Below are 26405 nucleotides of genomic sequence, written 5' to 3'. Positions count from 1 at the left end.
CTGGGCCACAGCAGAGAGCTGGACTGGAAGAGGAGCAACCGGGACAGAATCTGGCGCCCCAACCGGGACTAGAACCCGGAGTGCGGGCACTGCAGGCAGAGGATTAGTCAAGTGAGCTGCGGCGCTGACCCTAATTTGCAACATTTAACAAAGTTTGCAAAGGATCTTTCTGCAACTGATGAGGACCCCATGAGAATCATGCTTTGAGAAAACAAAGCTCAATTTACGTAAAACCTGCACAGAAACCTTCAGCCTTTTAAGCAGCACCTATCAAAAATGAGTCAAAGAATGTCACATCTGTCACAACTACAGTTTTATGGAAAACTATGAAAATAGAAGTCATTCAACACTGAATTCATATGAAATCACAGGATGGGTAGTAAAACTGAGATTTTCAAAATGTGTAGCTCATAAACAGGTTTTGCAAAAATATTGCAAAAATCATTTTCATTATTTCAATACTTCCACAAACTCAAGCTAGTTTTTAAAGAAAAATTATATTCATGTGGATAAAGTATGCTGAAAAGAGTAACTCTACTCTTTTCTATCATGAATCTTAATAATGATGTTAACAAAAAAAAGCTGAAGACGCCCAGTCAGTTCTAGGCTTCTACAGTTCTCTGAAATACAGGTTTACTATGGTTCAGCCTTCACTTCCCTTTAAGGTAATGAAATAGCTGTATCTTTTACATTGAAACCACTGATATGGGCTAATCTCATGCACAGGAAGGCAGTCTTTAAAACAAAAAGGAAAGAAGAGTTGAGAAAAGAAGAGGCAAAAATAGATACAGAAAATTATGGAATAAAATGCACAGATATTACAAACACCGCACCACTACTGCCCTCAGGCACTCATGCCTTACATTTCTGTTCTCACACTTCTTTGCAAGTGTTCATCAGATAGACATCAAAGACATGAGTTATTTTTAATCACATTTAGAGGCAATGAGTCACGCTCATTTTCAAATAAACACAGAGAAACTAGTTATTGGGACAAAAGGTGTGGAAGAAGTTAGAGAAAATCAAGTATTAGAGATTAAATAAATACTTATAACCTTTTCTCTGGAATTAAACCTGTGTAGACCAATCATACAAAGGACATTCTTCAAAAAGTGCTCATTCTTTTTTCTAGAATTGCCATTCATTTATATTTGGTGTACCATCATATAGAAACTTTCAAATAAATAACTTCACTTGTTTAAATGTGGTTACCTAGCAGAAAATGCTACCATTGATACAGTAAGCAGTAATTAGTAGAAGATAGCTTCAGCTCAACATGTCTTACCGAGGTTAAAAAATTAATGATTTATTTATAAAGCATGCACACATTCGTAATGAAAAATTACTTTCATAATGAAAATACACCCATTTCTACAAATAAAATATACCAAGTTGTCCCAAATGGATACTTTTGTTATGACTCAAATCAAAATCCACTAGGTATTTTCTTCCCAGACAAGTCCACATGACATGAAACTGACCCTAAATACTCCAAGTCTCTTTAACAAATGGAGAAAATGGTGTATATTAGCTACACGAAGTAGAAATTCCCTCTAGGTAATTTTCCATCTCCCAGAAACAATAAAATCGAAAAAAATTTAAAAGAAAAACAGAAAAAATAAAATAGAGTACTATGCTCTTTTTTAAAAAAATAAGTTTTCTGATTTGCCTTCAGGGATTCCTTCATTTAAAAAAAAATCTATTTATTGCTCACTTACTTCATTGCCTTCCAATTCAAAAAACTCAAACTTCATAGATATTCTGTACTGGGTTGGTGCGACCACTTGCCACACACAGTTTTTATTAGGAGGATATTCTTTGGGCCATCCTGGGGTGGTGATGGTGCCATTAAGTTTGGTAAGAAGTCCGCCACAAGCAGCTAGAAGAAAGAAAAGGAAGGGCATTCCCTTAATAAAGTCACCCTCTTCTTAGCACAGTTCCACTGATACCCAAACATTCAAAATAGCCAAGATACAGGACCAACCAGGACATGAATGAATGGATGAAGAAAATGTGGCATATAAGAAAATGGACTATTATCCAGCCATAAAAAAGAATGCACTCCTGACATTTGCAGTGCACGGATGGAAGTGGAGGTCATTATGTTAAACAAAGTCAGGCACAGAAAGGTCAGTACCAAACGTTCTCACTGTATGTACAAGGTAGGTTGATCTCATAGAAGTAGGAAGGAGAATAGGGTTGACAGGGGCTAGGAAGGTTGGGCAAAGAGAAGATGGAGAGAGGTTAGTGACTGGGTACAGAAATCAAGTTAGATAAATAAGAAAAGCACAAGTGGTCTCTATATAGCACAGTAGGGTGACGATAATTAACAGTTATTTACTATAGATTTCAAAATACCCATGAGAGGAGATTTTCAATACTCCAACACAGAAAAACAATAATTATGCTGATGTGATCTCTACACATTGTACACATGTAAAGAAATAACATACTGTGCCTCATGAATACGTGCAATTATTAGGTGTCAATTATATAAGTAAATGAAAAAACACCTTCTGGATTCCAACAGACACTGAAGCTACTGTTCTTTAGTCTTTAGAACAACTATGGCAATCATGAAACCACAGTCACAAAGTACCGCCTTGCAGCTTTGCAACCAGGCAGGTAATAGACGTACAACAATATTTTCGATCACTTTAATCTTTGGCAATCACCTAAAGGAAACTGGGTGTCAGTTTTTTTATCTCTTAAATGGGTTCACCGTAATAATATCTTGTAGTGTGCCTTGGGTACTTCAGAATTAACAGGAAGAATACATTTTAGAATTGATAGAGTTGTGATAAGGAAAAGATATATGTAAAGCACAATAGAGTCTAAAATCATTCTTTCTTCAATCTCTTTTTTGCCAAGACAAGCAATGATGTATTACCTGAGTCAGCGGGCAAGATAAATTATGACAGATACAACATATTTGTTATTCCACAAATCTCTGTTTAAAAACTGGTTTTCATTTCCTGTGGATGATCTATTTAAGAGAGACACCATTTACTTCCCTTCTTTGCTCACAGTGAAATTAGCAAAATCAAAGTATCTCAGAGCAAGTTGTGTGAAAAGATCATATACACATTTTATAACTAATTCCCAGGGAGTCAAGAGTTGCTTAAACTAAATGTACATGTAACTGGTGTGCCAAGTCCTCTTTCTGAAAGGTATGGCATTTTGTTCATAACAATGTATCTTTAATAGAGAGAGGATTAAGTGTTTAATAAACTAAAAAAGATAAACTTTTACAAAGAAATAAGGAATCACTGTTTTTTTAATAGGTTGGCAGATATGGAACGAATTCATTAAGGAAACACCTTAGGCACCTTTGCCTCTTCCATCCTCCAGCAGAGACACAGGAGAGAACAAAGTGCTTATTTTCAGGGATCTTGCATTTCCGTGGAACACACCAAAACAAGTTAATAAATACAAAAATACAAGTATTGCTGCAAGTCCTATGGGGATGGATGCATTCGACAGGCATTTCTAAAGAGGAATAAAGGGGGAACAGACTGCAGGAATGAAGATCCAAAATGTTTATTCTCTCTCCAGTTGGAGGTGTGAGGCCTCTGGTAGGGTGCAGGAGAGGGAAATGAAAGAGCCAGCTTTAAATGTGAGGGCAGAGATCTTAGGACATGATAAGACAGCCTGGCAAACAAAAACCTCACATGGGATTGTAAAGAAGAAACGTGGATAACCATGACAAAGACATCTTTGTTTAAAGAAGTATTTATTCATGAAATGCGTGTCTGGTTTTAGGCTAGATGCTTTCTGTCTACTACATGCTGGGGATAACAAAAGCAATTCCAGTTTAGGGCTGCTGACTTAGAGACAACAGAGACCACAGTAAGAAAATAGCAAGTCATGGATGGATGGATGGATGGATGGATGGGTGGGTGGGCAAATAGGTGGGTAAAATATCTAGATTTAGAAAGAGACAGAAATGCATACATGCACACACAACAGCATAGTAACCAAAGGGAGGACAGAATTGATTACGTAACAAGAATTTTTTATCAGCTGTGACTTTGAATTAAGTCTTAGTTTTTGGAAAGAGGTTATTATAGGGGACAAGAAAGGCAAGAGGGAAAGATAGAGATAGAGATAGAGATAGAGATAGATAGAGATAGAGATAGAGATAGAGATAGAGATAGAGGATGGAGACAGAGTGAGAGAGACAGAGAGCACGTGAGAATACAAAACAGTCATCCCTCCATAAGAGGTTGGGGGCAGTGGTTCTTCAACTCCTGTGGATACCAAAATCCGTGGCTGCACAAGTCCCTTACACAAAATGGTGCCGCATGTGCAAATAACCTGTGCACACCCTCCTGTATACTTTAAATCATTTCTAGAAGACCTGCAATATCTAATACAATGAGAATGTTATGGGAATAGTTGTTTCACTATCCTGCTTAGAGAACACAAATAAGAAAAATGAAAGAAGGCTGCACTTGTTGAGCACACGCTTAATTTCTTTTTTGGAATATTCTAGATCAGTAGCTGATTAAATTTGCAGAGGGGCAACCCGCGGAAGTGGAAGGAATACTTGGGCAGCAATGAGGGTGCGTGCAGGTGCTGCCCGGGCCCAGCCATACCTTCACAGCTCCTCCTGTCCGGCCCCAGCTCATAGCCCGGCTCACAGGCACACTGGTAGCTGCCCAGGGTGTTCAGGCACCGCTGCTCACAGCCGCCTCGGTCAGCTTTGGCGCACTCGTCTTCCTCTGCAAAAACGGCAGAGTTACAGGATGACCACCGCGTTGTGCTTTATAGGCCATGTTTGAAAACAGCATTCTGCCTGGCTCTGAGGACAACGAAGACAACAACTCACCCCTCCAACACAAGAAGAGGCATACTGAGGGAACACAGCCTTTGCTGGATGACTGCAAGAATTCAGGTCCTGCAACCCCGGAATTAGAGCAGCAGGCTAAGTCCTGGACCTACAGCAGGGCCACCCAGAGCCCACGTTATCTCAGGGTGTGTTTGCTCTGAATTTGAGCTTAGAGGGGGATGATTAATGAAATAATAATTAAAAAAACAGCTGCAATAGCAGAGCTTCACCTACTGATTTCACAGAAGAGTTGCAAGATACGTCTCAAAATGCTTTTAAAGAAATAACATTAAGAAAGAGATTGTGGGAATAAAAATTAAAAACAGATGAAAATCCTAAATTCACTGGGCCTCTTTCAATTTAAAGCCTTTGGTGTTTCTTACAAATATATTTTGAGCCAGAAAATATAACTATCTCATATGTTTGTGAATGTATATACTATTTAGCTGTATATATACATATGAAAATATGCATAGGAAATATATATGAAATATATGTTATTTTCATTTTCTAGATGTATTTATTTATTTGAAAGTTTGAGTTACAGCACAAGAAGGAGAGAGGGGGTGAGAGAGAAATCTTCCATCTACTGGTTCACTGCTGAAATGGCCACAATGGCCAGGGTTGGGCCAGGCCAGAGCCAGGAGCCAGGAGCCAGGAGCTTCATCTGGGTCTCCCATGTGAGTCTCTGCTGCTTTCCCAGGTTCATTAGCAGGGAGCTGGATTGGAAGTGGAGCAGCTGGGACTTGAACTGGCACCTATATGGGATTCTGGCACTATAAGTGACAGCTTTACCAGCTATGCCATGGCACCAGCCCCAAAACATATATTATTTTTTAAAAATATACGACAGAAAATCTTAAACATATAAATGAACATTTGAATAAATATTTTAATACATGCAGTAAAAGTGTCAAGTTGCTCTGCTTTTTAATTCATATGGTGAATATTTAAGCAACTCAGAGAAAATGTGTTTTACTGTTTTTTAAGTAACAAAATATTTAGGTATCTGTAAGTTTTCATATATACAACTGAATACATTATATATCCTATAAAATTAGTATAGAGAAAACATTTTTCTCTCTCTTCATAACAATTTTATTGCACAATGACACACTTAAAATTATTTCCTGTGAATTTCAGAAAGCATATTTGATGCTATTTACCCCCAAATAACTTTCTTCTCATCTCAGTAATATGCAGCTAACATGGAACTAGAAAGCAAACTAAAATGCAGTTATGTAATCACAAATTAAAGTTGATCAGTTCTGTCTTTGTCAAAAAGACACTGTAGATGTCAGAAGATCCTGTTAAGGAAGCCACCGAGAATTTCCCAGGTGAGAACAGGATCCTGTAAAGCTGAGTTTAGATGCGCTGGCACCTGGAAATAAATCGATTGTCTGTGTGTCAGTGCACTCTCTTCTCAGTGGGAATCTTTTATTGATTATATGCACTGCAAATATTTTCTTCCTGTCTGTGTATCCCTTTCTGGATTTTGCTAGTTTGACTATTTCATAAGAAACAGATGGTTGAGTGCCCTAACGGAGTTCTTACTCTGTGCTTCAACGTTGTTTTACAAAAAAATGTTTTCCATCAAAACATATCAAATCATCCTTATAAACTGTACATACTCCAACTCTTAATACAATTTTAATTTTGTCCTCCCCTGGAAGCTAGATGCCGTATTTACTCCAAAGAAAGTTCCTCATTCGTAAAGTACTTCTGATTACCTTTAAAGAAGTTAGCGGCAAAGCCAGCCTTGTTCACAGTTCCGTCAGAAACAAACTTCATCCACAAGGTGTTGGAGGTAGATCTTATGTCTTCAGGTTTATCATAACCACAGAAACGCCCTATCAAAGGGCTGTTTTCGCTGGTTCCATCTCGAACCTCTAGGTAGTCATAGGCACAGTTGTCATGTCTTTCAATCTACAACAGTGAACATATGTGAATATAAATCTTATTAATAGATGAAACAGGGGCTGGTGTTGTGGCACAGCAGGTAAAGCCATGACCTGCAGTGCCGACATCCCACGTGAGCACCGGTTCTTGTCCAGGCTGCCCTCTCTTCCGATCCTGCTCCCTGCTAACGTGCCTGGGAGAGCAGTGGAGGATGGCCCAAGAGCTTGGGCCTCTGCACCTACATGGGAGACTGGAAGAAGCTCCCAGCTCTTAGCTTTGGCCTGGCCCAGTCTAGCTGTTGCAGCCACCTGGGGAGTGAACCAGTGGATGGAAGATTTCTCTCTCACTCTGTCTCTCCCTCTTTCACTGTAATTCTGACTTTCAAATAAATAAATAATTTTTTAAAAAATAGATGAAACAATTTTTATAGGAAGATAATTAAGTACTCTCAGTGTTATAGTACTGACATACTAAGACTGAAGATGACATATTACATAAGTGCATATAAGCATTCCTTATGAGTGTATATGATAATGCATTGCACATTTTTATTACAAAAACAATACAGGGACAAGTACTTTACTTGGGTCAGGATCAACAGAAGATAATTAACTTTTAAAATGAAATTAAATTCTAAGTACTGATTGTTTAGTAACTAGACCTGAAAAAAAACACCCAGACTTAAAACGATCATTGAAAACACTGGCCATATACACTGTAAGCAATGACTTGTTCTGAAAGGTGGTCATAAAAATAGCCCCTCCCCCATCAACAGAACCATTAGTTTATTCACAGAGAAGCGGAATCCAAATTTCCTTAACAAATGTAGTACAAGTGTAGGCTACAAACATAATTTTGAAAAGTGAATCTGATAATTCTGGAGGACATTTCTTTCTAGTCTGTGACTCTTTATCCATGATTAGCGTGGCTGCACGTAGAACTACTGCTTGACTGTGGGGTCAGCACTGCCATGCCCCTTCTCAAGGTAGCATGGCCTTGTTTGGATAAGCCCTGTCACCTCCACACACTCTTCTTTAACCAGGTAGCCTGGGGAAATGCAAGCTCTTAACAACTATCACACTATCGGTCTATGAAATTTTATGGAAAACATGTTCAAGGACCTATGTTTTGGTTCTGAACTCCTTAAAGCTATAGAACCAAAACTTACAAATTGTTTTAAAAATAATAATAATCTTTAATTTTTTTTTCTTTTAATTTCAAACTCTTAAGAGTCAACTCCCTATTAAATATTTGCAACTAGAAAACAGATATACTAATCTACAAATCAAAAACCATTGAGGGCCGGCGCCGTGGCTTAACAGGCTAATCCTCTGCCTTGCGGCGCCGGCACACCGGGTTCTAGTTCCGGTCGGGGCACCGATCCTGTCCTGGTTGCCCCTCTTCCAGGCCAGCTCTCTGCTGTGGCCAGGGAGTGCAGTGGAGGATGGCCCAAGTCCTTGGGCCCTGCACCCCATGGGAGACCAGGATAAGCACCTGGCTCCTGCCATCGGAGCAGCGCAGTGCGCCGGCCGCAGCGCACCTACCGCGGCGGCCATTGGAGGGTGAACCAATGGCAAAAAGGAAGACCTTTCTCTCTGTCTCCCTCTACTGTCCACTCTGCCTGTCAAAAATTAAAACAAACAAACAAACAAAAAAAAACCATTGAAAGAACCACACGTTATCATTCATCATACAGTTCAGTAATTTGTACATTTTCTTGTTACAAACCAATGTCAGGAAATAGATTCTTTCCTTGGAGCTACAACCTGAATGTATGAGACTGTTGTTGTAGTTGCCAGAAATCTCTTTTTTATCAATATATAGACAGCAATAGTCTTCAAATTAGGTAGCATAAGGACAACCAGAAAAAAAAATTGGGGGGAAATACAAATGTAGTTGGAACAAAGTACTGCATTTGCTGCTTCCTTTTCTCAAATCACAAAACAGGATTCATTCATTCTTTCAACAAATGCTCCGCGTCTCCTCTCTGTGCTAGGCACTCTTCTCTGTGCCTGGGTACTTGATGTGCAACATTCACTTAGCAAAACAACAAAGAACCTGCCCTTCTGGAACACACATTCTACTGACAGAAACAACAATAAAAACCACTGAGTGGGGCTGGCACTGTGTCTAGTGGGCTAAGCCTCCTCCTGCGGTGCTGACATCCCTTCGTGGGTTTGTGTCCTGGCTGTTCCTCTTCCGATCCAGCTCTCTGCTTACGGCCTGGGAAAGCAGTGGAAGATGGCCCACATCCTTGGGCCCCTGCACCCACGTAAAAGATCTGGAAGAAGCTCCTGGCTCCTGGCTTTGGGTCAGCCCAGCTCCAGCTGTTGTGGTCATCTGGGGAGTGAACCAGCGGATGGAAGACCTCTCTCTCTGTCTCTCCCTCTCTCTCTCTGAAAGTCTGCCTCTCAAATAAATAAATTTGAATAATCTTTAAAAAAAACACTGAATCATCAAATATTAAAAAGTAGTAAATTCCTCGGAAAAATATAGAGTGAAACAAGCTAAGAATTAGAAGGGCGGATCTTTATGGTAGCAGGTAGGCTAGATATCTGTGTCCCACAGGTGCATATTGGGTATGATTTTCGAACCCAGCTCCTGATTATAGCTTCCTGCTGATGTGGATCCTGAGAGGCAGCAGGAGATTGCTCAACTGGTGGGTTTCCCACTACCCATATGGAAGCCTGAACTGAGTTCCCAGCTTCTGGATTCAACCTAGTTCAGTCCTGGTCAGTGTGGAGATCGGCTAGTCAATCAGCTTACGGGAGCTGTCATTCTCTCTCCGTTGGTCTCTCTGCCTCTCCGATAATAACTTGACTTTAAAGGGATCTCAATTATTCGCTTCCTTTGCATCATTTAAAATAAATACACATTTTTTAGAAAGGGGAGGGAAGTTCGCAGTTTTGAAATGCCTTCAGGGAGGGGCTCACTGAGTATGATTCATACATCTAGATTTTGTTTCTAAAAATAAATCCTCTTTATAAGTGGGGTTAAGGAATAAATGAAAAAATATTTACATAAACAATGTCTTGTTTCAAAACACATTTTTAAAAAAGTGGACGCTGTTTAAATAGGGATTGATTCAGAGCTGGCAGGAGCACAGTTCATCCAGCTACTCACGAGGGACAACAGGTGCATACGACCAACTGTACATACACTCTCTGGTCTCAATCTTTCATACATTGTCTTCTTCATAAATATGAGAATGTTCCCAGATGGCCAAAGGCCATTCATCAGTCAAAATGATATCTACAACTCTCAAGGTATGGGAGTTGATAAACGAGTAAGCAACACTGAACCAGTGACAAAGCTGCAGGGGAAATAACCGAAGATCCCAGCCAGTCATCCCAGCCTCCCCTGCTTAGAGCAGGCAGAACTGCTCCTGATTTTTAACTTGTATTGGAACGCTGGGGCTGGGGAGCAAGGATGAGGTAGAAGAGGAATGGAATTAAGAACACACAGTAAAGAAACACCTTGTAGAAAAAGGTCCATTAGTAAAAATGAGCTGGCATAGCTTCATATATATAAGCCATTCTAGCACGAAACAGGAAAAATCATCACAAAGCATTTCTTAGTTACTATTTTAATAAGACTGCTTTAAAAAAAATCACAGAAAGGGGCTGGCACTGTGGCACAGCGGGTAAAGCCGTGGCTTGCAGTGCTGGCATCCCATATGGGTGCCGGTTCAAGTCCCAGCTGCTCCACTTTCGATCCAGCTGTCTGCTTTGGCCTGGGAAAGCAGTAGAAGACAGCCCAAATCCCTGGGCCCCTGCACCCATGTGGGAGACTCAGAAGAAGCTCCTGGCTTCAGATTGGCCCAGCTCCGGCTGTTGCGGCCAATTGGGTAGTGAAGCAATGGATGGAAGATTCTCTCTCTACCTCTCCTTCTCTCTCTGTGTAACTCTTTCAAATAAATAAATAAATCTGGGGAAAAAAAAAAACACAGTACTAAGAATGAAGAAAACAAGACACATGATTGAAGAAAATGAAACAAAAGTCTACATTTCTTCAGTTATTAAGAAGAAATGGGACAACGGATATTGTCTTCTTCATAAAATTCACACTTTTCTTCTAACAGATACACAATAGATTGCCATAACTTTTAATAGAAAGTATATTCACTGATTACTTAGCTAAAACTGGATGTTTAAGTATTTTATATGATACACAAAGTGTAAATATTTCATGGGTAAAATGTAAAAAAGTGGACATTTTAGGATGAAATCTATCAGTATATAGCTAGCTATATTGTTTATTAAATATTCCATGTCTGGTATGGAGTAAGGGAATAGAAACATAGACTGTATTCCCACATAGTAAATGCCAGTTGTTGAGTTGGCTAGACAATAAAATACGCATCTTACAAAAGTTCATAATATTAAATAATGCAGTATTCCCAGCAGCAATCCCGGATACCTCAACAGTGACCGGAATGTTCTGTGCTTTCCCAGTTCATTCCCAAGTGCAATGCCTGCACAATGAGCCTACGCTATTGTGTCAATGATAATATGTTAAGAATGACAACTCCTTAGGAGTCATAACAGGGAACACAAATCAAAGTTTGAGTTGTATTATTTATGCTATTTGTGCAACTTTTTCTCCAGCTACCTCAAATTTCTTCATCAATTAATGTACAGAATGGATACAAGGAAATATAGTTGGTGCTACAAATCAAGTCCATTGATGCTATGCCAGTAACCTTAATTTCCATACAAAAAGAACTCCCAAATCAATGATCTACAAAAACAAAAACAAAAAGCAGTTCCTTCTGGAGCTACAGCATGCACACAATTCAAAGACCTGGGAGCTGAACACAATGTCGTGCATAATTGCACATATAGTAAATGCGTCTTGAAATGATGGTGCTGACTTCTTACAGATTTTAAGGTAATCAGAGCATACACCGTATGTAAGTATGGCCAGTTTATCATAACGTAAAGCAGACCTAATATGTACATAGAAATTAAAGTGAAAATGATGGAAAACTCTAAAAATTTTCAGAAAATGAATAATTCAATGATTTTGGAATCAGATCCCAATATGCAAAGAAGGAAGAACAGGTACTATGACTTGCTGGATGGGTTAATATTGTATTTCATTACTAAGTGGGGAATCACACCTCTAATGGCATCGGAGACAGAAACCACAGAAAACTGGGGAGATTTCCACTTGGCAAAAACAAAAGTAAATTAAATTGAACCCACAGTCACCAACCTCTCATTCTGAAACAGCCGCAGTGTGCAGTGCACTGTGCTCACTGCGTGCACGTGAGTTCTCACGGAGAAGGAAAGTGAGCTCTGGAGGAGGGGGCCGGTCTCAGACGCGGGGCCCGTTCCCATGCCTCTGGGACCACTTCATAACCAAATTTCCAAACAATTTATACACGGCAGAAGCATCTACTGCTCTGGAAAGAGCTCTCAAAACGCTGAAACTCCTAAACAACAGTTTCATTTAAAAGGTTTAAAATTAAAAGGTTAAAAATTACCATATGATCTAGAAATACTCCACGTGGGTAAATATTCAAAAGAACTGACAGCACAGTCCTGGAGAGGTTATCCTTATATCCACATTCATGGCAGCATTACTCACAACAGTCAAAATGTGGAAGCGACCCAACTGGCCATGGATAGATGAACAAAGAAAATCACAATGGAACATTATGTAGCCTTAAAAAGAGAGGGAATTTTCATATATATCACAACATGGCTAAACCTTGAGGCTTATGTTAAGTAAAAAATTAGTTGCAAAATAATAAATACTATATTATTCCACTTCTATGACTTACTTAGAGTACTCAAATTCATAAACAGAAAGAAAAGTTGTTGCCAGGTACTAGGGCAGGGACAAATGAGGAGTTATTATTTAATAGGCACAGAGTTTCAGCTTTACAAAATGAAAGAGTTGTGGGAATTGACTGCATAATAATGTGAATATGCTTAACACCACTGAACAATACATTTAAACTTTGTTATGATGCTGAATTTCGTGTTATGCATCATGTACTACAATAAAAGAATTCTACTGTGATGTAGGTTTATTATATAATTACTGCAATAAAATTCAGTGAATGCAATAAAAATGATACCACCTTTATAGATAATATAATTTTAAGTGACGTGTTATTCAAACAATGTTAAGACTCTTTTTTGCTTTTGGAGAGAATATGAAAGAAAACTATGACTAATAAAGATAATATGAATGAGCACTTATTAAAGTTTACATTCGTTTTAATAATGGGAAAATCTAGTAAAGTCTAGGAAATAATGTTATTGACAGAAGAAATTTTGAAAAAGATGCATTTAAGCTTAGTGATTAAGATGCCTGTGTCACCCACTGGGCCTGCCTGGGTTTGATCCCTGTCTCTGGGTCCTGGATCCAGCTTCCTGTCAATGCAAACCCTGGGAGGCAGCAGGTGATAGCTCAAGTAATTTGGTTCCCACCATAAACACGGTAGACCTGGACTGCATTTCTGGCTCCCGGTTTCAGGATCTATTGCAGGCAACTGGGGAGTGAGCCAACATATGAAAGTTTTCTCTCTCTGTTTGTCCATCTTTGTCACTCTCTCAAATTTCAAAAAAAAAATAAAATGTTTTGGACAAAAGGGAAAAAGTTAATATATAGATCATTATTTTAAATTTATTATCTTATTCAAAATTTATTAATGACATTTAATATGGCCTTAAGAGTAAGATATAATTACTCAAGAAAGAGGAAACACAATTATGCTCAGATGTTAAAATTAACAACATGGAAGGTTTGCAGGTTGACTTGGATAGGTTTATTTTCATAAAATCATTCATTTAAATGCTGCCAATTCATGATGCAGCATTTTTCATCTCCTCATGAATTTAAAAATCTTATTGAAAACCTGCTATAGCCAGAGAGTATGCACTTAGTAGTATGTGAACAGTGCTAAATTAAAAAGAATGTCTTTGACAAATGAGGATGCATCAAAACCTTTATGGAAAATTGAATTAACTGATATCCATGCTGGTGCAAAAAACTTCAACATCCATGCGTATGAGTGCAATGACAAGCAGGTGAACTGTGGAAGGCACTGGCTGCTATGAGAAAATGTGATGCTACTCTCTCCTCCCAGGGCCTGGTGACAGAAGCACACAGACCACAGACTTGGTTTCAATCACTGCACTACCAACTGTATGACCTCGGGCAGGTTTACTTAAACTAACCAGGGCTAATCTCTCACAGTCCAAATACATCCTGAGCCATAATTCAGGAAGAGCTGTTTAGCTCTTGTCTTTTACACTCATTAACCAATGTATACTCTTAGCTGAACACCCAAAAATAGTACATAAGCAGAAAACCATTAACCCCCTTATCTGGTCTTCTTTCATTCACAACAGAAAATCTACTTATCATCACCTATTAAAAAATAGCTAAAGGAATTAAAGGATTATTTTGCTCAAGCAATCTACCAAGCACCAAGATAAAAACTTATTTACTTAGTTTAGAGTGTTGCAGCTGGCAGTAATGAGGGTTAAAGCTATTAAATATCTCTGGTTTTCATAAGGAAAAGTTACACCGAATCAGAACGTGCAGCAATGTTGACAAGTACCTCAAACAGAATCCCACTTGAATTCATGTATGTGGGGATTCAGTTTAAACAAGAGTTAGCTCCAAGTTTATTTCACTTCTTTGCCGCTTTATTGACATTTCTTTGAAGTTGTTATTATAAACACTTCTAGTCTCCCAAACTTTCTCTCTTGTATTTCTGCAGCTGAAAAGTCCCCAAATAAATTAGTAGTACCAGAGGCTTCTTTACAAACAATGCTGCCGTGGAAGTGGGAAAAATCTGCCCAAGTTAATTTCAGAGGTGAGAGAAATTCATAAAAACATTCATGCCAGTATATCAGAAATAAGAAGAATGCATCCAGTAACTATTTCCTGTCCTAGTCCATCCAGGACGCTGGAAGAAGACAGCATGGCGTGAGCTGATGGTAAACAGTAGAAACTGGCTGCTCACAGTTCTGGAGGTTGGGAAGTTTGAGATCCAGGCCCTGGTAGATTCAATATCTGATTGGCACCTTCTCCCTACATCTGCATATGGCTATGGCGGAGGCTCCCGGGCCTCTTTCATGAGGGCACTGATCCCATTTATGGAGGCTCCACCCTCATGATCTCATCACTTCCTAAAGGGCCCGCCTCCTCTAAACAGTACCTTGGCAGCTATGAATCTGAGCAGAACACAAGCATTAAGCTCACAGCGCTTCCTAAATGGCATGATATAAGAAGGAAGGGAATTTTGGTATATGCTACAGAAGCATGGATGAATTCTGAGAACCTTATGCTACATGAAATAAGCCAGCCACAGAAAAAGTAAATACGGCATGAATCTACTTAGATGAAGTACATAGATTCATAAGCCAGAAAGAAGGGCCATTGGCAGAGACTGCAAGAGTGTATCACCCTCAACATAGTGTCTCTTCCTGCTCAAAGATGTCTAAACTTCATTCACAAAGACACTCATTCCGATTTTCTTTCTGAATTTACACTAACATCCAAGTAGCACTAGGAAGGGTAAAGCTATGACGTAAGTTCACGGGAGGATTAAACGACAGAGAATCCTTTACAGTGTATTCGGGCAGCCTGATGGGAGCATTTATCTTACTGGCCTTTTATCTGCAGGGAAACCGAGTACCCCAAAGAAGGAAAACATCACCAGATCAGACTGTGTGGCGATGTTGACAAGAACCTCCAACTTAATCCCACTTGAGCGCATGTATGTGGGAATTCAATTTAAACAAAACTGCAAAGCTGGAAACCGTTTGTGAGGACAGGAGAAGACTGGGATCAGGAAGGAAGAGCTGTATTCTGTGAGACAAAACCACAGAACTCCAAGAAGGTGTGAGGACATTTTCTTTAATTATGTATTTTAAATATATAATCTGCATATTGAAAACATTAAATAAATAAAAATGAAGTGATCCAGAAATAGACGAGGTTAAACAAAGCAACTGATGCCTAAAATTAGAACAAATAAGAAAATATTTAGAGGGGCAGGGATTCGGCCTGGTGGTGAAGACGCTAGTTAAAACGTTCCCAGCCGCAGCTCACTAGGCTAATCCTCCGCCTTGCGGCGCCGGCACACCGGGTTCTAGTCCCGGTCGGGGCACCGATCCTGTCCCGGTTGCCCCTCTTCCAGGCCAGCTCTCTGCTGTGGCCAGGGAGTGCAGTGGAGGATGGCCCAAGTGCTTGGGCCCTGCACCCCATGGGAGACCAGGAGAAGCACCTGGCTCCTGCCATCGGATCGGCGCGGTGCGCCGGCCGCAGCGCGCCTACCGCGGCAGCCATTGGAGGGTGAACCAACGGCAAAAGGAAGACCTTTCTGTCTGTCTCTCTCTCTCACTGTCCACTCTGCCTGTCAAAATAAATAAATAAAAAACAAAAAACAAAACAAAACAAAACAAAAAAAACGTTCCCAGCCAATATGAGAGACATGAGTTTGATTTCCAGCTCTGATTCCTGACTCCACTTCTTGCTAATGTGGACCCTGGTAGGCAGCAGCGATGTCTTAAGTACCTGGGTGCCTGCCACCCATAAGAGGGACCTGTATCGAATTGTAGGCTCTTGGCTGTGGCCCCAGAGAGGGGCGACGGGGAGCACGTGGGGGGAAACCAACAGATGGGAATGCTGACACTTCCTCTGTCTGTCTCTTAGATAATAGGAAAATCTCAGAAAATACTAAATTATCTATTGAAAGACAGCTAATTTATTAATCTTTAAGATAGCAAAAAAAAAAAAAAAAAAAAAACCCAGGTAACATAGCCACTGGTTAGATAATTTTTCAGTGAACTGGTGAAATCATCTATGCAGTTTAATTTCACTTTTAATAAAACACAGGTCTATTTGAATAATGTTTGTTACCCCATGAGTCCATAAAAATAAAAAAAATTAAATGTGAATCAAATGATTTTAAAATCAAGATTTCTAGATGTGCAAAGTGGTTAGGAGCATAAAACAGAACATCATGATCAAAGCAGAAAATGTTATTCCATGGCAAAGGAAATACGTATGAGAAATTATATGGTGCCTATAAAGGTGCCGAGCCAGTGCCAAAGGAACACAGTGCACATGGGGCTGGTATTGTGGTGTAGCCGGTAAAGGCCACCTCCAGGCCAGCATCCCGGATGGGCACCGGTTTGTGTCCCAGTTATTCCACCTCCAACCAAGTTTCCGGCTAACGGCCTGGGAAAGCAGCAGAGGACGGCCCAAGCCCTCGGGCCTCTGCACCCACATGGGAGACCCGGAAGAAGCTCCTGGCTCCTGGCTTCAGTCTAGCCCATTGGGGCCATCTAGGGAGTGAAGCAGCAAATGGAAGATCTCTGTCTCCAGCTCTCCCTCTTACTGTAAGTCTGATTTTCAAATAAATGAATATATTTTATTTGAAAGAAAGAAAGATAGTGCCCAGGCATGCAGGGAGGCGTGAGACTCAGTGGGCTCCTGGGGGTGGTGCCTCCGCTGTGGGACCTCAGTCAGGGAACTCAGTTAGAAGCACCTGTGGCACTGAACGCCCCCCCCGCCCCCGCCCCGAGCTCGGGGACGGTGAACCTGACTTCCAATCTGTGGAGAAAGCCTTGCCAGCCATGGCACCCGGATTTCCACCGTGAACAGACCTTGCACCAACACTGTCTCATTGGTTCTTCCCACGCTCAAGTACTACGGACCCGTTCTGTTATTTAAACATGCCCCATTTCCTACCTCAGTGCAGTTCCTCTCATCCCACACAAATGAACTCTTGGCCAGCCTGGCTGCAGTGAGCCTCGGGCCCCCACCTCGCTCCCTGTTGGCTTACTCTGGCTCCCCACCCAACAGCCCAGTGGTGCAGCCGACCCTTCCCTAACGAAGCTGGAAACACCCCGGAATCTCGATTTCTGATATAAACACTTATCTGTGGGATGGTTAAAAAAATACAAAAAATGGATTTTTTCCCCCTAACAAAAAGACAGTCTACCTTTTAACCTCTTAGTTTAGAAGAGAAATAAAAGTTCTATCATGTAATGGACCCTCCAAGCAGTCTCATGAAACAACTCCATGCATTTATCAAAAAAAAAAAAAAAAAAAGATTGTCAGTAGTTCAAAACATTCCGATCCAAATAGAGCAGATAATGTAAACGCACTTTAATCTTCTTGGAAATGTCTACGAGGAGAGGAAAGGAAAAAAATCCTGTCCCTCTTGATCTTGCATTTTATAGGCAGTCCCTTGGCTTCTTCGCTGATTAAAAGGCTGATTCTCCGGTTCTTTGCTGATTTAATGAGGAGTCCCTTACAGGGCACTGTCATTTATGGAGAATACGCCCAGTAGAGTTTGCCTAAAAGACTTTACCTCAAAGGCCTGAAAGGTCAGTCCCACGTGGTAGCTCTCCGACACCATTATTCGCCACACGCATTCCTTCATGGGTCTGTAGTCGTCAGGGTAATTCGGAGACTGGATCTGCCCTTCATTTTTCCGTATCTCACCTCCACAGATGGCTGAAGTAAGCAAAAAAACAAGCAAATAAATAAACCTCGACGATGTGCCACTCCACTTCCCTTTCCTTCTAAAGTGATGTTTAAGTTCAGTTCCTGGAGCTGAGTACATAAAATTATCAGGTTATAAAAATCAAAGTGGACTGGTTGCGCTGTTGTAAAAATTTATATGGTTAAAAAAATGTCACTTCACTGTAAATGCTAGATAACAATCGGCCAAGGACTATTCAATTTTTAATCACTGTTATTTCATATATTCACCAAAATGAACACTTCTTTTTTTAAAACTTTTAAAATCCTCCGGGGATTTGGTAAATGAATTCCATGTGAGCTTGTGCGGTGCTTCTCTGATTTGGCTCATTCCGTCGTTTGGACCACAGGTGAACAGCTCATCAGATGGACGTTTTCCCCAGAGCAGCACTCCCGGGGCCTCTGCAGGGAGCCACTGCCATGTGCTCACCATCTGTGGCCCCGGCCCAACAAGCCGCTTTGCTGCTGTGTGCGACATCCTGAAGACAAAACGCTTCCGTTGACTTAAAGCTTAAGGGAAGCAGAAATCGTTTTTGAAATCACCTAAACGCGTGTGCCGGGGTCTCCTCCACCCACAACCTGGCAAGAGAGGAGCCGTTCTGGGAGCCAGGAGGCACGATGCCAGTGTACCGTGTCAGAGAAGTGCAGAACAAAGCATCTAATAAATTCTTCCTTGAATGCTGCCTCTTGTTTAGACAAAGCACACTCCAGAAATGTGCACACAAGTCCTCTAGAACAGAGCCCTTCAGCAGCCCAGCGACCAGACACACAATCAGCCCAGAGAAAGTCAAGAATGCCTTCAGAACGTTTTGATGCTATTGTCAAACGAAGTTTAAGAACTCCTGTGTTCTGTGTATTCTTTCACATAGCCCTGAACACGTTTGGAAGTTACTGTGACATTGATAATGGGTCACAATGGGTTGTTCTTGCACTTTAAATTTATGGAGTATTTTTATTACAATCACCCTTGTGAATGGTATGAAACAGGTTCCGAGAATTTAGTAATTTAGAAGCATGACTTAAATAGCTTTCTAATGAAGCTGAAAGAGCAGACACTTCCGTTGTGAGATCTAAGACGGACAGATCTCTGAGATCCAGTGGGACTTGCCTTCATAGACAGCGGCAAAGCCTTTTCCTACCCAATTACTGCTGCTACGGAACTCGATCCACATCCTGCTGTCTGTAGAGGCGAGAACTTCTGGCACTTTGTCCCCACAGAATCTACCTAAAAGAAGCAAAGGAATAAAGAGAGATTCCTAAATATGACTCCGTATGATAAAGGATTTCCATGATAATTGTAAAGTCTATAAAGAAGGCTCCCAAAGTTCATAAAAAACAGAATTAAAAGATGTGTACTTCGGAATTAAAAAATTTCAATTCCCAAGAACTTCTTGAAGAAATCTCAAGTATATAACATAGCAGTGATGTGAGCCACAGTGATACCTTAACATTCACTTAACAGAAGTGAATAAGTAAAACAAAACAATCATTTCATATCGATTTCTAAAGCATTTGTTCATCATCTTCACATTGACTGACTCATGTCTGTACCACTGGCATACAGAATTAAGACAGGCCGTTCAGAAAACACAGTTGTAAGAGGCCACGTGTGGTACGGAGGTAGAGAATTTACTGGATGGACAACAGAAAAAGGTACACATCACCCCAAGACGCTGGGTCGAATTCTTCATCTGCTCCTTAGCAAGGGATGACTTGGCCAAGGGTGTGCTCTCACCTTGAAGTGGAGTTCCTTGTCCAGACACGTTTAAAGATCGCTCCTCTAGAAAACCCCTGGGCTACCTCACGGGCTAATAGCAGCGCTCACTTCCCATCCTACCCACCAAGCCATCATCTCTAGTCTTGCAGGCAGAGTAGCAGAACCCTCAGCTGTAAGTTACAATCTTTTCTAACTGTGTAGCCAGATAAGTTTAACAGAAAATACACATATAAGACCTATCCTTTCTCTCACTCTTCCCTCCACATTTGTATTACTTACATTATGTCTGTCACTGCGCTCTAAGCTTCCACATGATGACAGATGGTTAAATGTGACAATGCATATGAAATAATTCTACACATGTATTGTTATCCGTATTCTCTGTCCTGGAAAAATGTCATACATAGTTTCAACATATGAGAAATGCTGGCTGACTCGAACAAAGCAAACCTCACTAATCGCTAGTGAAAAAACACCTGCATACATTGCACAGTCCATCAGAGGCAGGCAGCACCAAGCAGCACTTCCTAGAGTGTGCGTGGGAGTGGCCGGGAAACTGACAAACTTCAGTCTGCTTCAGAGGGACGCAGTGAGACCCGAGTTTCCACACTCCTAATGCCTTTCCAGATGGTTCTGAGCCAGCAGGCCAAGGACCACACCCTTCAGAGCAAGGCCCAGGAAGAAAGGGTGGGGAAGGATTTGCACATGAAAACATGCTCACTGAGCCAGTCAGGTGGACCGCTCTACACTGAACCCTGTCAGAAAGATGCTGCTCTAAAAAAGCGCTTTCTCACATTTTACATTTGGGTCTGATTTTCCAATATGAGTTCAATGAAATGTTTTCTTCCGAAGGCACATACCTATGTAACAAACCGCTTCACCCAGGCTGCAAAATTAAATGTAGAGATGACGTTTCCCTCCATGCAACTTAACCACATTTGTTCAGGCCTCCCTCTTTCCTTCTTTTTAAACATTTCCTCTCGGACTTACTCAGGTTGCTGTCACTTTTAATACAAGAGTGTCCACTCAGCAGGTTTTAGAAAAAGATCTGCATAGCACACAACTCAACTGAGCACAGCTGCTTCTAAAAATAAAGGAGAAGTCACAATCCCTGGAAACGAGATCCAGATAGAGAAGACACTTGCGCGCTCATACGGCTCTCACCTTTAAGTAATACAGAGGCAACAGAAGCCGTCGCATGCAAGTTAGCAGTGTGGTCTGTGGTTAAACGTGGGTGGCAGACTTTGGGGAGCACCAAATCTGAGCTACAATTTATGAGGCAGACTATAAATGCCTCTTCTCAGCCACAGAAAAGCTCTCTGAGAAGTTTCAGGAAGAAGGATTCTGCTTGTCTTGGAAAACCACCTGCCCTACATGTACCTGACAGCTCCCTGGATTGCATGAGCAGAACACACACAAACAGCCCATACACAAGGAATGTGTCTGTTTCTTCATCAAAACTATGTTCAATTTTATTTATTTATGGAGAGGTGGAGAGACAGAGAGAAGATAAATAGACAGACAGAAACAGGCAGACCAACAGAGCTCTCCAAAGGCTGGCAACAGTCAGGGTTAGGCTATGCCAAAGCCACAGGCCCAGAACTCAATCCAGATCTCTCTATGGCTGGTAGGGACCCACCTATTTGAACAATCACCTGCTGCCTCTCAGGGTGCACCTCGCAGGAGGCTAGAATTGAACATGGTGCCAGGACTCACCCAGCCCACAGTGATGTGGTATGTGGGCATCCTTATAGGCATCTTAATTGCTAGGCCAACCACCAGCCCCAAGCTATGAATCTTAAATTTAAAATGCAAAAACATTGTTCAAGCTAGCCACAGTCATTGCAATTCATGGGAAAGCCATTGTCAATCATGTTCAGAAGCAACTCTCTGCTGCACAATTTATGCTCTTTTAAACTCTATCTGGTTGACTGATTAATTCTAAAATTGATGAATTTAACCAGTGAGTTGTTTTTGAATATTTTGTTTATGGCTGAAAAAAGTATACTGAAACTAAAGATAATATTGATGGCACATATTTTTATCTCTAAGGCAACTTTGGGAAGAATCAACTTTCTTTAGAAAGGTCAGAGAGCATACACAACGATGCAGTAGGCAAACAGCGTCTTACCAAGGAGGGGTGACTTCCTCCAGTACCCATCTCTCACTTCAATGTAGTCATACCAGCATAGACTACTCTTGTATAGGTCCATCGTGGTGAAATTTAAAACAATCTGCATAACAGAGGGAAAAACACACAGAGTAAAAATGATTGTAATTCTACAAGAGGATGTGATTTCTGGAAGTGAGGAGCCCAGGTCTACGGTGAAAGTGTGTTCACAGCTAATTCCTTCTCTTTATTAGCATCGCCCTAACATCTTTTCTTCACACACACACCTGGAAAACATGTTGTCACATTCTCATTTGTAGTTGACAATGTCAGTAGAAACACAGTGTTAATAACTGAATAAACCACCATTTTAGCAATTAACCCAATTTATGTAAAAATTTGAACAATTCTAAAATAGACAGATCTCTTTATTCAAATAGTTTATTTTGAATTTTCCCAGGATAAACATGCCTTAAACCAAGAATTCTGATTTTTCCACGAAGGTCTTCTTTTTAATAATTTATTTCAAAGATGACCAGTCAGACATCTATAATTATGTTAAAAATAACCACTGTGTGCCATTTCCCAGAACATTATATCATTGTGTATGTAGAAATGTTTTGAATACAGCCTAGGATTCATATTTATTCATCTAACTATAATCAAAGGCAGATGTCACTGTGCTTCTGTAGCTCCAAGAACACAGATTCAAAGACCTTCCAAGTTCGAAGCTATTGTACATGCCCTTTTATTCTGTGCTTTGTTAGTATGATGCTACGACTTTAGGAAAGACAATCTTCTTAGAACTTGATAAAAAGATTTCACTTTCAAATAATTACCTTTCGATTTTACTTGATTATACCAGAAGGAGGATCCAAGTTACACAAAGGATGTATTTATCTGATGATTTGGAAAATATTTGCTATATTCTACTTTCATATATTTTTTTATTTACATAAGGTGAACAAACTTCATGTATTTCACATACACAGATTTAGGAGCATAGTGATATGCCCCACTCTACCCTCCTGCCCATGCTCCCACCCTTCCTCCTGCTTTTCTTATGCTTCCTTTTAATTTTCACAATGATACACTTTCAGTTTATTTTGTAATCATAAGTTTATGACTCCTACTCTTTACTCTAGAAACTGAAATGGACTTTGGCTAAAAGCAACAAATTATGGGTATCTGAAATGCTTCCATTACAAAAAATAGTTCATACACTATTAAAAGACACTTTGTAACAGAAGAAAAAGCTGAATATGAGGTAATTCTCAAGGATTTAAGAGTGCAGGGATGATATCAATGAATCAATCTTGAATCCATATTCTAGAAGAATCTACCAATTCTGTGTCAAAAAACATGCTTCTCCCCTTTGTTGAACACAAAATTTAACAGAAAGCTAAGTAATAATAATGGCAAATCAACCTTGGACTAGTTTACTCCTTCCCAGAATGAAGAGATAATATCACCACAAATATGAAAAGTGTTCAAAAACTTCATGGAAATAGAAGTAAAAATGTATTTTGGAAGAAAAATTGTTGAAATGTATGCATATGAGGAGCTCAAAAAGTTTAATCATGCTAATTGTATATTTTTCAGAAACTGCATGAATTTCAAAAAATTGCATGAAAATAAGTGTCTTCTAATTCCTATTTCCACAAAATTTTTGAAGACCTCATATTTCTAATGGCATCTTATGTCTGGTACCACAGTGATCATTGATAAAACTGTACCTCAACATTGGTTTCAAATCACATTAACATGTATTTTTTATTACCCATACGGAAATTTGCCAAGGATAAGAAAATAAAGATATGCGGTTTATTTTTTTAAAGGTAAATCAATAGGTTGTGGCATAAATTGGTTTTGTTCAATAGAATTGTTCATCTATTTTTGTCTTTCTTATATATGTTTTTCCTTTTTTTCTTTCTTTGTCTTTCCCTTCATCCAATTTTATTATTCCAAATATTTTCAATAATTTCTCAAATATCTGAGCAAAGTACATATCATTCTTTTCCTTCTTAGTCAGGAATCCTCAAAGTTTGATTATCAAATGTATTAGATCATTATTAGATTTGAGATTCTTCCCATGAAGTTTCCAGACATTTTCTCCACTTGTAAATACCCATTACATGATCCTTCAGCTGTAACTGGGAAATCATTTCTGTTTTTCTCCTCTTAACTTTGTGTTTACTTTACATCTGCTACAAATGGGGAATACTGCCTGTTATCAAGTTCCATTCTGCATTTTCCCCCATAGTACCCACCAAGGATTTGATTCATGTGCTTGCCTAAGAACTCCTTCTTACAACACAGACAGCAAAGCTAGAATACAAACACCAAAGCTCCCTTAGTGGCTTTCCTCTCGCATTTGAAAGGAAGCTTTCTAATGATAAGCAAATATTTTCAATTTCCTCCTGAATGTAGAAAAAAGTCAGCTACATTGGAAACATGTAAATGATCAAATTTCACCAAAAACTGAGAATAATCTGGTTCGACTGCTAACAGTTAATATTTGAACTTTCAGAACACACACACACACACACATAAACACATACACATTTGGAAGTTTCCTATCTTGTTTTTGACCTTCTAGTTTAAATGCCAACTGCCATGGAGGAACAAAGTTGACCTTATATATAAAATACATATAAAATTTATATAAAATATAAAACATAGAGTACTAGAAGCAGAAAATGTAATAAAGATAGGTTTTCTAAAATCAAATTCTTAGAACTCTGACAACAGAAGCAAAATTCTAGCTTTTGACTAAGGTTGCTAGCAGAATCATACTTCAATTACAAATCAAAAACTCTTGGAAAATATTTGGTGGTTTCATATTATGCTACTTTGTATAGATATATTGAATCTTTTCCCCAAAAAATAACAATATGAAAGTATAGATCACAATTATATAAATATTTTATTTCTGATGGCAAATATAAGTATCAAATTCAAATCAATTATAGCTTCCTTAGAACCTATGATTGAAGGAGTTTCTAGAAACATGAAAATTCAGTGCTTGGTTAGGAGTCTTGGTTGCAAAGTAAAGTTGATGCAACTGATGTCATTTGCTTACTAAAGACTTAGTCTTACATTGCTACAGAGTAAAAAATCATGGAGAAAGATCAAAAGTTCAAGGGACTGGCTGTCTGCAAGTCTCCAGGGAAAGACAGAATCAATGAACTTTTGTCGGCACAATTAAGATATTGACTTCCTAAACAGATTCCATTGGCAATATAAAAAGGCTAATTAGAAAAGCTTACACCTTTTACTGCTTAGGATAAGGACTATACAAACCTTGCCAATCAGACTGATATCATTAAATGGCTTTTCAGAGAGAGATTAGAACAGAAGGAGCAAGATAAAATAGCTTACTGGACTCCAGCCAGAAGCAGCTTGGACAAGTCAAATGAACTCCCTAGAGTGAATACAATTTTCTCTTTCAGAAACAAGGCTCAAAGGGAACAGATCAGGGATCAATAAACCATAGCCCGTTGGCCAAATTCCACCTGCATCCTGTTTTTTTTTTTTTTTTTTTTTTTTTTTTTTTTTTTTTTTATAAATTGTATTGGAGTCATTCCCTTACCACACAGTCTAGGAATATTTTTCTACTACACTGTTAGAAATAAGTATTTGCAATAAAGGCATTACATTCTAAAAAGGCAAAATTTACAATATGTAGTTTGCAGAGAAAGAAAAGTGTGTGACTCCCTGATATAACTAATTGTGAAGGATTTGTTCAGCTCTGGAATTGTAAAATGTTAAAGGAAAAAGAAATCGTATCTTTTCCCATTACCAGAGATTGTTCTTCAAGTTCTAGCTTCCTAGTTCACTGGTTTGTTTTAACTTCTGGGGTCAAATGAATCTTCTTATTGCTAGCTGGCAGCCACCATATCAGACTTAGCAAAATTAAGTAACAATGTTTAATTGAGTGATGTGCAGCAAAACACTCATGGATTATCAAAGAAGTGCTAAGAAGCTCATGTATTAATATTTTCACATAAACATCAGTCATCGTCACAACATAAGCCATGAAATAATATAAAAAGGAAATAAAAGTGTTTCTCTAGAGTTGGGCATTTAGCCTAGTAGTTAAAATGCCTCTTGGGATGTCCATATCCCATCTTGGAGTGCTTGGGGTCAAGTCCTGGCTCCACTCCCAATTCCAGTACACCCTGGGACGCAGCAGATGATGGTTCAAGTCCTTGGGTCCCTACCACCTATGTGTGAGACCTGGACCAAGTTCCCAGTTTCAAGCTTTAGCCTGGCCTATCCCTGGCTGTTACGGGCATCTGGGGAAGAGAACCAGTGGTTGGGAGATC

At 39.7% G+C, this 26405-nt stretch overlaps 1 protein-coding gene across 1 annotated transcript in view; it reads right to left on the bottom strand.

Moving 5' to 3' along the window:
* TLL1 (tolloid like 1) overlaps positions 1-26405 on the bottom strand; it is a 234370-nt gene that overhangs the window by 44298 nt on the left and 163667 nt on the right. The window contains exons 10-15 of the mRNA XM_062199000.1: positions 22099-22201; positions 19359-19475; positions 18078-18223; positions 6562-6757; positions 4599-4724; positions 1719-1879 (exon numbers count right to left, since the gene is read on the bottom strand). Coding sequence (XP_062054984.1) covers positions 1719-1879; positions 4599-4724; positions 6562-6757; positions 18078-18223; positions 19359-19475; positions 22099-22201 — 849 coding nt within the window. The remainder of the gene's footprint in view (positions 1-1718; positions 1880-4598; positions 4725-6561; positions 6758-18077; positions 18224-19358; positions 19476-22098; positions 22202-26405) is intronic.

This window comes from Lepus europaeus, chromosome 8, assembly GCF_033115175.1.
Source record: "Lepus europaeus isolate LE1 chromosome 8, mLepTim1.pri, whole genome shotgun sequence".
Classification (NCBI taxonomy): Eukaryota; Metazoa; Chordata; class Mammalia; order Lagomorpha; family Leporidae; genus Lepus; species Lepus europaeus.
Note: the sequence above shows the minus strand (reverse complement) of the source record. Positions and strands in the feature narration are given on the sequence as shown.